Here is an 11,950-nt window from a genome sequence, read left to right as displayed (position 1 = left end):
CCAGTGACTGCAGGTCAAAATTACTGCCCTGCAGATGCTTTAAGTACATTAAGGTCGGGCCCTCGAGGTACCTAAATGCACCAGAGCACCTCACGTAGCCCCGCGCTGAGTTTTTCAGACACCCAACTGCAAGCAGGGCGGCTGCAGAAGGGCAAAGGGAACGCGATAGTTACGCCAGCACTGCAGCCAGCCCGTTTCCTAGTGGCAATAAAAGCGATTCGGACGGGGGGGCTGGGGGACAGCAGGAGAGGCAGCCCGGCTGCCCGCTGTCCTGCCCTGACCCCGCCGCGCACCGCCATGTTGGTAACCATGGCGTGCCATGGGAGCACCCGCGGCGGTGGCGGTGGTGGCGGTGGCGGCGGTGGCGGTGGCGGAGGAGGGGCCCGGCGGCGGCCGGCCGCAGGAGGCGCTGCCGTGGGCGGCCCTGCCCCGCTGTGCCGAGCCGTGCCGAGCCGCCCCGCTCCGCCCGGGCGCCGGCAGAGGGGATGGCAGCATGAGCTGGCTGCCCGGCTCCCGCGGCGTGGTGCTCACCGCCTACCACCCCAGCGGCGGCGGCGGCGCCCCCGGCGGGTGAGCGGCGGCGGCGGCCCCGCGGGGAGCCCGGGGAAGCGCCTCCGGGGCCGGGCTGCGGGCACCGGGCGGGAGGCGGCGGGGAGCGGCCCCGGGGGGGCTTCGGTCGGCTCTCTGCGGGGCTGGGTGATCGGTGCTGGTGGTGGTGGTGGTGGTGTGGGGGGTGTTTGTGGTTGTGGTTGTTGTGGCGGGGTGCGCTGAAGGAAGCGCAGGTGAGGCCGAGGGAAAGTTGCGGGAGGTGTTGACAGCTCGAAAGGTGGTGGTGGGGAGCAGGGCGGCTGCAGCGGGCGGTGTGTAACCCGCGCGGTGCCCTGGCGCTAAGCAGAGGCTGCCGAGAGGGAAGGAGTTTTGTCTTCGCTCCGTCTGTCCTGGCCTTGCTGGAAGTGGCCACAAAGGTCCCTTTGATAAAGATGGGACTTTCACTAACGCGGGGAAGCCGGCTGAAACCGGGGCGGTATCGGCACCGGCACATGACTTACACGCGTGCCCGAGTAGAGCGTGTCCGACCAAATTGATTATCATCTCATTAAAAAAAGATAGAAGGAAGTGCTGGATGTCACCCTGGACAAAAGATAAGCGATGCGCCGTGGTGTGTCACGCCAAGAGTTCACGGCAAAGGCAAGAACCGAACCGAGCAGTGCAGCCTGACCGAGTGCTGCAACAGCACAGCCACGGCCCTGTGTTTGTTGGGGTGCTCCCGTCCTCGTAACTAAGAGTGTGTGGGGGGAGTAAAGGTGAGAAGCAGTCTCCTTTCTTAATTGCAGCATTAGAAATGTGTACGTTAGAGCTGGGTAGGACGGGGGGTTCCCACGCTTAGTTTGCCTGAGCTCCGCTGCTGGCAGCGTTACAGCTTCAGACTGTGCACGTTTGTCATTGAGCTCTCTCAGCTAAGATCCAGAAGGCTGCCTCTCTTTCCATGTCACAGCTTTCCGTATCACTACGTACCCACCCCTCTGCTGCCTCGAAAACTCTGTGATTTTCAACAGGGATCAGAGCACATGTAATACAGCGCCAGCTGTTTGTGTTGTAATGAAGCAACCTTTTTGGAAATACTAATGGTCAGCTATGTTGATTTTTTTTTTTCTTTTTTCGAGGGCATTCAAAACAATGAGCATTGGAGACTGCATTGTATTTTGACTGTTGGAGAAGCATGGCACTGGTGCATCCTGGAAAAAGCAATGCATTGGCTGTGCTCCAGATAAAGTGGCAGCCTAGGAAACTATGTTCCCTAACCATTTGTTTTTCTTCAGGCGTACAAGAAGTCCTGCTTCATAGAACTGCAGAATTTCACTGATCTAATAGATTGTTGAGCTACTTTACCATTCTCTTCTGGCCCTTTAAAGGCACAATGAGCCTGTGAAATACTTCCTGTAAAAAAGTCTTACCCTACTATTGGTTCATCAGGCTAAAATCTAGAACAGCTCCAAAGTGATTACTTCCAAGTTTGACAATTTAAGACAATGTTGTCTTGACAGTGACGATGCATAAAATAGCATCGGAGCTGTCTTTGCCATAGAATTTATCATGCATCTTATATTAAAGTAATAGTTAAAGGAACATCTTCTTATACATGTATTTAAGATACTGATTATGGGTGATTTCTGTGGTATACCTAAGTATTTATCTAAGAACTTCCTTAGAGAAATCACAACATCAGGTTACCCAGTCAAGTTTAATTTTAATAGCTTTCCTCCATACTGCTTGTTTTCTGCTTGTTTTTCACTTCTCAGCTTTAACCCATTAGATACACTATTTCTTTATTGGCTGTCTTGCTGTTTGCATTTTTGTGTTGTCTCCCTTTTTTATGGTGTCCGTGCATGGGCATTTTTCTTGTTTTTCCAATGGAAAGAGTGAATAAAGTAACTTGCCCATGACTGTTTCAGTGGCCACTTTGGCCCCTTGCAGTCATGTAAGCCTCGTGCATGAGAGAAATGTGAAATTGACGCACCTAAGCATAGACATCCAGTGCTGCTTAGTTTCGTGCTGGGGATTTTACCCCATCTTCTGTAGCAGAAGGAATTGTAGGTCCTCTGTCATATTTGCCAGCCACACACAGGCACTTCAGGTAAAAACAGTCTTTTCATAGGGTTCTTTGTGCTTACCCTTAGAAAACAGTTTCATCCAGACAGGCCTCTGCAGGACTGTTCTTGTTCAAGAATGAATGTGAATGTGTGTATGTATGTATGTGTATGCAGCTGAAAATATCTTTTAAGTGATTATAAGGTGAAGGCCAGGTCTGGAGTATTGAATAGGTGGGGAATAGGATATAAAAAAAATTGCAAATAGCTAGATGCATGCAAAACTAACTGCATGCATGTGTGTGAGGAAAATAAAATTCTGCAGCAGAGCATTTTCAAGAGCTAAGCTTAAAATGCAAACTGAGTGACAGATAAATGATTCTAAATGTGATGGCCACTGCAAGTTGACTTTGCTTTTGTCTCCCTTACTTTTGCCATATCTCAGAGGCTGCCTTTCTGTATTGTCTCCCTGGCTGCACCAAATTGTCATGTGAGTCACAGTCTCCCTGTATGTTTCCAATGAGTCACCTCACCATGCTTTCTCATAAGCAGCCAGCATGTGCACTTTTGCTGCCACTTCACTGCACTTCTTAATCTAATTGCAGAATACCAGTTTGAGTTTTTGAAGCTTTGCAAGCCAGTGCCTTCTTAATATCACATGCTCCCAAAGGTCCTGTAAATCTTCATGTTGCCAGTGACTTCTTAAGAAGGACTGCAGCATCTCATAAAGACTAGAACATGGCTCTTCTTCCTCACAGGTCATGTACCTATGTGCACCCTCACGTATTTGCTGTTTTTAAATCTTTAAAGCATTTGGTTTGACAGCACTGGCTTGCAAAGTGAGAACTACAAGCCCAGTTTCTCTTAGATGGAACTAAAACCCAGACCAGTTCTGGAGAGAGTGCTGTAATCCTGGAAAAGTGCTGGAAAAGAGAAGGTTCCACCTCCTCAGGTCCCTTCTGCCAAATGACACCTGCCAGCAATGGCAGAATGCTGTAATTCAAAAGAATGCTGGAGATTCACTGTCTTACTCACTGCTGAACCCACGTGAATCTGGGAGATGTCAGCTGAAGCTCGGAAGCATGTGGCAGTAGATGAGAGGGTCACGGTTAGGTTTTGTTGTGGAGAAGAGCCCATTTTTGTGGATTACTGCGCAAGTGTGCATAAAAGAAAATATTTATTTTTTATCTTCGTAAATATGGGTTTTAGTGACTTAGTGGTTGTTGTATCTGTGTTGACTGTTGGGATGGGTGACAAGCGAGGGGCATAAAATACTTAATGTTTTCTACAGGCAGCTTTGGTCTAAATCACTCACAGTTTGATCGCCTTTCATTGCTCAAGTATTCTCTCAGTTTAATCTGAAGATTTAATAGTTCGCAACTCAGGCCAATAAGAATTCTAGTAGTGAATATGAATTCATGCCTTCTTTGAAGGGCAGTTTCTGTTCTCATTCCTTCAGAGAGAAAAGCTCTCATTCCTTTCCCTCTCTTTTCCCACCAGTGACTCACTCTTGGAATTGAAATCCAGTGAAATCCAGTTTGAAGGACTAAAGCACTGTGAGAGATCCATGTAATGCTCAGTGTGTGAGCAACAAACTCACAAGCTGATTATAACAATGGGCTTGGGGTGGCAGAGCCTGTTGCAATTTCTTTTGCAAGCTATTAGCACAGCACAGATTTGGGGTTTTCTGTATCATCACAGCATTCGTTGTTGCTACCCCCTGTAACCTGTCTGCCGTGATGCCAATACGGAGTCCCCAGCACAGTAGCTGCCATGTGGTGCTTACTTTTATGCAAAGCAAAGATGAATCACACTACAGCTGACTTCACAAAATCATAGCAATGTTTTATCTAACTGTACAGGCTCTACGTGAGTACAAATACCTTAGAAAAATCTTTTCTGCCTTGAATTTGCCAGCTAATTTGAACAGCATTTATTGTCCCGTGCCTACATCCTCAAATAGAGCTGATAGGCAACAGCGTGCTAAGTTGCTTTGTTTAGAATTGCTTTTGTGTCTCCTGTGCTTTATGCATGTATAAATATGTAGCGTACTGCAGACCCTGAACGTGTTGCTTAGTTACCAGTGTATTAATCCCACTAACTTGATCTACAGACAGCAAGATGTGGTAGCCCACCATTTCCTGCTTCCAGATTCCTGTCTCCCTTGAGTTACCCCCTCCCCAGTTTGCACTTTCTTTTTTCTTTGAATTTATCTGGCTTCTGCTTTTGGTTCTTGCTATGTGCTTCCAATAGAGTAAAAAGCCCTTCAGCTGTCTGTTAATTGATCATCAAGCTGCTGCTCAATTTTATTTTTGTAGACTAAATAAGTAATTATTTTTGAGCATCTTTGTTTCTTCAGTCTAAAAACACTTTTTTTTGTGACTCTTTTCTTTAGTTTCTTCAATTTTCAGCATCCTTCTTTACATGTGTCCCACTCTTTTGCCTTCCCAGCCTGAATTACAACAAGTAATTCAGTGTCAGTCTCATGAGTGTCACCCACACAGGTAAAATCACTGCCATGATGCTAATTAGCACCTCATCTAGTTGCAGGCATGGTTGTTTTCCTAAGCATCCTGTTGGAACTCACCTCAAATTTCATGTCCTTTGCACTTTTCTCAAGCCCTTCTTTTTCAGGGCAGTCCTCATTATGCAGACACGGTCCCTGGTTCATGCACTTAGATATCCATTTAACGTCTGTCAGTGTTATAAAACAACATTATTTCAATAAGCTCAATTCAGTAACTGACCTGGATCATTCTGTGTCATGGATTTAGATTGGATTTAATGCCCTTTGCTATCTGTGAAAATAGTCTATTCAGTTCCAGTGCTGGTCAGGCCCTTAAATAGGTATCAAGTGAAAATAACTGTGCTGAATCGGTGGAGCTGTGTAACAGAACAGAGGATGTGGCTCACCGTATACTGGCTTTCTTTTTCAGTTTAATAAGATACAGAGAATGAGATGCCAACTATAAGGAATGTGAAGCATAAAAGCCTTTTGAACATTTTAATTAACAGCTTTCTTGAGTGTGTACAAATCTAGATGATAGAAAGCATAATACAGGATATTACTAGATGTGCTGTTACAAGCATGTAGACTTTATGTAAAGTTAGAATGCAACTGAACTTCTGATGAGCAAAGTGCCAGAGGAGCCTTGTAAATTTGAACTTCAACATTAGCTCTAAACGTGGCATCGAATTAATATTTCTTATTTGCATCTCTTTTTTTTCTTTGAAAAGCAGAATTTGTGAATTAGGTTTTGATCAAGACTAATGTTTTTTTTTCCGTCTGCTGTTACTGGTGCTCGATTGAAAAGATTGAAACTGTTATTGCCAATAATTTACTCTTGTTTCATAGCTGTCACCAGAGAGTTTAGAGCTGAAAGAGGTAAGGTTTTAAAAGGCTGTTCATACGTGCTTCAGAGAGGTCTGTGAGTACCCAGCTCTATAGTTACGCTTTTTTACTAGACTTACTGAGTGTGTGCCTTCATTTTTTTTCCTCTGTGAATCAGAATGCTACAGCTGAACTGAAGCCGTAATTACAGTAACTGATACAGAGAAGTTCCCGCTGTGAGTGGCATTGCAGATTCCTGTTATGTATGGGTCACTGACTGTCACTCCAAACTCAGTACATGAACTTGGCCAGGGGAAGAAAAATTCCACACTAGTAAGTTTTGAGCATTTCCAGCGTGACAACAAGCTGTTTTGTGATGTCTGTTTTTCAGTGAACCTATCTCTGCCTTGGAATCCTGATCTCAAAATAATTGTGTGCAGGCAGGGAATTTAAATACTTCTAGCCAAACAAGTAAGAAAAATGTAGGGTTTTTGTTTTTAAAGTGTTTGGTTGTGTAAAAAAAAAAAATTGATTTATTTTATGAAGTACAATTTTAGCCACTGTCTTCTGGGATATATTTTTGGTGACAACCCAACCAATGTAATGGGTTGAGCACACGAGCAAGTTACCCTTCTGCCTTCCTGAGAGAGCTAAAGCTATGCGCTTGCTCTTTGCTTATTGTTTTGTGCCAACTGTCTTGTATTTCAACAGAGTAAAAGTGAGCACAGCAAAGGCTAGATACCTACTGATACTGTCCTGTGAGGATCACCTCTTCCTTATTCACCCTTGTTCTGTGAGTCTGTTCCCTGCTCCTCCTGCTACAACATCCCAGTCCCGTTAGCCTTGAAATGCTTTCAGGAGAGTTTCAGAGACTTTACCTGTGTTCTTCCTACAACACCATTTCTTCCTAAGGAGGCTTCTTAGACCAAAAGGCAACAAATACATAAAAATGTATCGGAATATTTACTTTGTGTGGCCTGTGTTATTGCTGTAAGAGTAAAGCGATTTGGGGTGAAGTATTAGAGGAGGAGCAAAATGGATGCTTTTAGCATACTTAGAAATATGATTGAAGGTATCTCACACACGAGAAAGCAACAAGGTAAGAATAATGCTGTCTTCAGCACATAAATAAATATCTCATCATGCATACTCAGTGCCAAACTGCAGCAGAACAGTTGGTGTGTTTTGCTTGACTTAGCATCAGTACAAATCCTCAATTTGCCACTCCTCAGACTACCTCTTCTTCCTGTCCACCAGTCCCTAAATCACCCGGACAGCTTTCACTTGGACTTAGGGAAGTTAGATGTTTTAACTTTACTTCCTGTTTGAAAACCAGGAGAATACTTAAGAGGATGTGTAAGAATTGTTTTGTCAACATTTAGTGATATGGCACTTAGTAAAATGTTTATTTTTTTATTATTTTTAATCAGTTGATTATTTTTAGCTGATTGCTGTGTAATCATCAGAACAATAGTTGGCTGGACTTGAGGCTACTGTTGAAATGTTCCCTCCATGAGAAATTCTTTGCTTTTAGTAAAATACAACATCAAGGTCCAGGAGTATACTATATCAAGAGATAACAGAGATTTGTGACTAGTTTGAGAGAGTGCAAAGCTAGATTGTAACTGGACAAAAAAAAAACGGGAAGTTCTTGCGTGTTTGTATCACCCAAGGGGTGATATAGCAACTGTGGTTACAGCCATGGTCATGAGCTTGTGATCCCAGATACAAAGGAAGGAACTTGGTGCAGTAAGCGAAAGCCTCAGCTGCTCAACAGCAAGGAAGTACTGGTGAATACTCATCTACAAAGCCAGTACTCATTTAGCAGTCACAGTGGGAGACCAGAGCTATGGTTACCATGGGCCAGTGGAAAATGCTTTCTCTCTTGGCAGCTGCTAAGAGGATTATAGGTCTAACGACATTCTTAGTGCAGCTTCTGGAGCCTCACCTTGTGATTTCCTTTGCCATAGCCAGGTAAGGGAACACTAGTAACAGCATTGCTTTTGTGGGAAAAATCATTCCCATCGTTCCTGTTCTCAGAGGGTGGCTGTGTTCTGCTAAGCTGCGTCATCTTCTGAGGAGCCTATATGCCAGTAGTCTTGAGAAACATCTTCTTGTTCCATTCAAACTGTTATCTCAGGAGATATTTACTATTTACTGAAACTTTTTATTTTCATCTCAGAAGCCTCAGAGGGTTCAGATCAGCAGAAGTTTTGATGTGCAGTGACAGTGGTGCAGGTTGCGGCCAATTAGGCTGGGATGAGCTGAAAAGGGTGCGGACATCACTGAAAATGGAGTTTCCTTCCACCTTTCACCTATATGTTTTTTTTTCTTTGCCCCGGCATTGACATTTCTGGTCTGATCGAATGAGGCTGAGCTGGATCAAGAAAAAAAAATCCATCTGAAAGCAGTATTTTTCACAAGAGTTGTTTTTAGACAGATTGGTTTCTTAACCTGACTCAGCAAGTGACTGCGTCAGTGATAGTGCTGACACAAGGGAAGTTATAGAAACCCACAGAAAAGGAAGGATTTGACAGAACCCTCTGGCAGCAGCCTACATCTGTGTCAGCTTAATGTGTTCATTATAGGGCTGTGATTTGACTAGAGAACTCATTTTTATGAGTCCTGGTACTGGCTATGGCCGTATCTTGTAAGACGTTAATGGGATATAATTTAATTCTATCAGTTCAGATTTGTTAAAAAGATAATTTGGTGGCTTAGCTTTGTACTGGCAGGTTTTTAGTCAGTTCAGGTACATTTTGTCCTTTAGCAGCCACTCTAAAGCTGGTGTAAACTTAACCTCTGGCTAATTTTGCCCTGACTCATGCCGTTCGGTGATTCAGTAGTGTGCATGTCCTCTGCCTGCAAAAGGCACGTTGCAGCACGAGGAGAGATCCTTGGGATCCAGTGGCATTCCCTGGCGGGGAATACTGTGGAGCACCCACACCCTTACTACGGAGCTGTGGAGAGCTTGCCTTCCCCTCACCATGTGCTAATTGCACAGTGCAGCATGCTTCTCAAAAAAGAAACAAAACGCCAGCTTTGATTCCCACACGCTGTAATGAGGTAAATTAAATCGCAACTTCTAAATTGTAGTTGGTTATTAGTTGATAAGCTTGTGAAAGTTTGCTGATTGATGCCTTGTTTAAACACACCTTTCTTTGCTCTGAACTTTGCACTAGTAAGGTCGCTTTAGTTTCATAGTGCACGCAGTAAGTACATTGAAGCAGTATCGTAAATAAGAATAGTCAGAATTACTCATAAGATTTCCTATAAGAAATACAACCTAACTTTCCATCACAGTAATATTTTCTAATTTAAGGGTAAAAGAGACTAAGGCATTAAATAATAAGACATTATTACAAATGTCAGTAAAAATATTATGCACTAATTAAAATGTTCAAGCATCTGTCCGGTGACCCAAATTCTTCCTGCCTTCGTTTTTCGGAGAAGGACATTTGCACTGTGATACTTGTTCTGCTTTGAGGTTAAAGCTTAGAAAAATACATATTTGTGTGAATTTCTTATGTGCATACAAGCACAAACTGAAATATGATCTTTTTTTCTCTGTGTAAGTAGAAGATGCTCATGAAAGTTTATGGGAAACTTTATGAGCTTCATGCTGTGAAATGTGGTATTTGGCACTTTGTACTTCAGAAAACAGCTTATGAAGACATATGGTAGTAAAACGTGTGCAATGCTGTCAGTCTTTTGGTTTTGGGGCCTTTCTTGAACTTTTGAAGTGATTGTTAAAGTTTAGTCATCTTCTCTTAGGAAGTGTGAGGGACACATTCTCTTAGACATTTTCACTCGCTGTTTGTTTGCAGAATTATTTGACGCAGATTTCACTAAACACAGACCTCGATATAGGCTGTTACGATTTCTGTTAAGTTTCAATTTAAGTATATGTATATATTTAATCTCTGAAAGGCACAACTTCAGTTTCTGTTGTATACTTTCGAAGAAGCTGCTAAGATACGCTGTTAATTAGTAGGTAACAGTTAGCAGCTAGCAGATGGTCTGCAAAATGCAGCTGGAGCCAGACAGTGGGTCAGCACATCTGCACAGGACCATGCCAGTGAGAAACAGGGCAGGGGACAGTGTGGGATGGGACAACAAAGACTAATTCAGCATAAGCAACTTTACGTGGCAGTCTTTTCAAACCTTTCAAATGGTGTATTATAATCTAATCCTGTACCTAGATTTTTATAGGAGCCTGGAGCCCATCTCAGTGCTTTCCAGCACTGAGATGTTCCCTGTCCCATGAATGCCAGGCCCCCTGCAGTGGGCAGATCATCAGGATGTGCTGGGGGCACGTGGCCATTGCAGTGTGCCCAGACCTTAGCTGAGCACCAGCGTGAGCCTGCCCGGTTGATAGGTATGTTGCTTCCATCCCCAAAGACACACAGTTGTCTGCACTCATGTGTTTTGAGCCTAAACTGGGAAACCTTTCCTTCAGCCTGGGTTGGTCTTTTGTTTTTCCGTTTCTTTTTTCCCCTGTGTGTGGTGTGGTGTTGACACAGGTGCACAGCCTGATTCTGGACAAGACTGGTGCCTTTTGTACTATGCTCTCTCATGTTACTCTCTTGGAGCTTTCTGAATCCTATTTCTTTCTCACCCTCTGAGTATTCTCACATAGATATTTTCCAATAAACTTGTAATTCAGCTTTGATCCAATAAAGCTTCAACTGCTTAGAGGTTTTTTCTCCAAGTAGGTTATCTTGCACAAATCACTAGTAGGAGTTATTGTTCTTTTTAAACAGAAAAGCCAAGGTTGCGTCTGAATATGCTAATATATTTTGTTCAAAAAAGTGGACAGCTGCCTAAAAGCTATTAAAACTGAAAAAGTTTTCTGGTGTTCACCAGATACTCCATAATATTGTCAGATCTTTGGGGAAAAAAAGGCAAGAAAATAAAAAGCCACAAACCAAACCTGTTCATAAGAATATTTGGGAAGCTGGAAGTCGAAAAATGAGAGGTAACTGGGCAATTTTTCATTTTACATACCGTTGTTCCAGTTAAAAAGGCTATTCAACTATCACTTTCATCCAAAGCTTCCTAGGTGACTTATTTAAGTAAGTTATTCCATTATACCACCACACTGTGGGCATGAGAAACTGAACATGTTACAGAAAGCTGAACATACTTCTTATCCTTCATTTTATTTCTTAGAAGCATTCCCCATTTTTGAATTCAAAGAAACATTTATGCCAATATGTTCCTTGTAATTGAATTATTTTCCATTTGTTTTTAAGAATTTGTACTCACCAGTAGTTTAAGTTATATTAAGATTCTTCTGAACACTGATGAAATTTATCAGAGTCAAAATATTAGTATGAAATAAGATTTTTTGACATAAGGTAGAAAAACAAAACTGTTCAGTGAAGCATACTCTGAAAGCTTCAGATGCTTTTCAAAGTATGAGCAACATTTCTGCAGCTTACAGTAATCAATGAGGAAATTGTAATCCTTTAAAGTTTCTATTTTTATCTTCAACTATCGTGTTTTGATTCTGTGGCTTGTTCTGAGCCAGCTGGAGACAGTCCTTTGTGCCATTTCAAGCTGCTGCTGTCTCCAGAAGCCATTGGTAGTACTTTAAACAAGGAAATAACTTGCAATAATGCATGTAATGTGTAAAGTATTTTTACCGTACACAACAAAAAGTTTATGGAATTGCTGGAGCACATCTTCTGCATCTGTGTACAATCACAGGTGGTAGTAGTTGAGAGTACATAACATTGCTCTTGTGCTTCTGTACACACTGTATGTACATATGGCAAAACAAAACAGGAGTTTATAGCAGCATGGGCGAATGGATTGTGCCTTATTTGAGGTTTAACGTGCTTTATGTGAAGCACTGTATTTCTGGTAGCAACAGAGGTCTTCTCCAAGCTTCCTATTCTGTAGCAATCCACCATCTTCCTGCTGCAGGCATTGCCTTGGAAATACCTGAGTGTTACTTGGATGCAAAGTGACCATTTTGTTTTCCTTCCTGTATCGATGGTGGCTTTTCACATCCTCCCTGTATCTG

The 11,950-nt window shown here is 43.0% G+C and overlaps 1 protein-coding gene across 1 annotated transcript in view; it reads left to right on the top strand.

Moving 5' to 3' along the window:
• Positions 1 to 444: 444 nt before the first annotated feature.
• The window catches only part of ARHGAP18 (Rho GTPase activating protein 18), a 64,828-nt gene continuing 53,322 nt past the window's right edge, over positions 445 to 11,950 (top strand). Inside the window, exon 1 of the mRNA XM_084283464.1 lies at positions 445 to 570. Within this exon, the coding sequence (XP_084139590.1) occupies positions 494 to 570 (77 nt within the window). The 5' untranslated portion in view covers positions 445 to 493. The remainder of the gene's footprint in view (positions 571 to 11,950) is intronic.

The sequence above is a fragment of the Netta rufina genome (genome assembly GCF_964035555.1).
Source record: "Netta rufina genome assembly, chromosome: 3".
Taxonomy (NCBI): Eukaryota; Metazoa; Chordata; class Aves; order Anseriformes; family Anatidae; genus Netta; species Netta rufina.
This window is presented reverse-complemented; position numbering and strand designations above follow the sequence as displayed.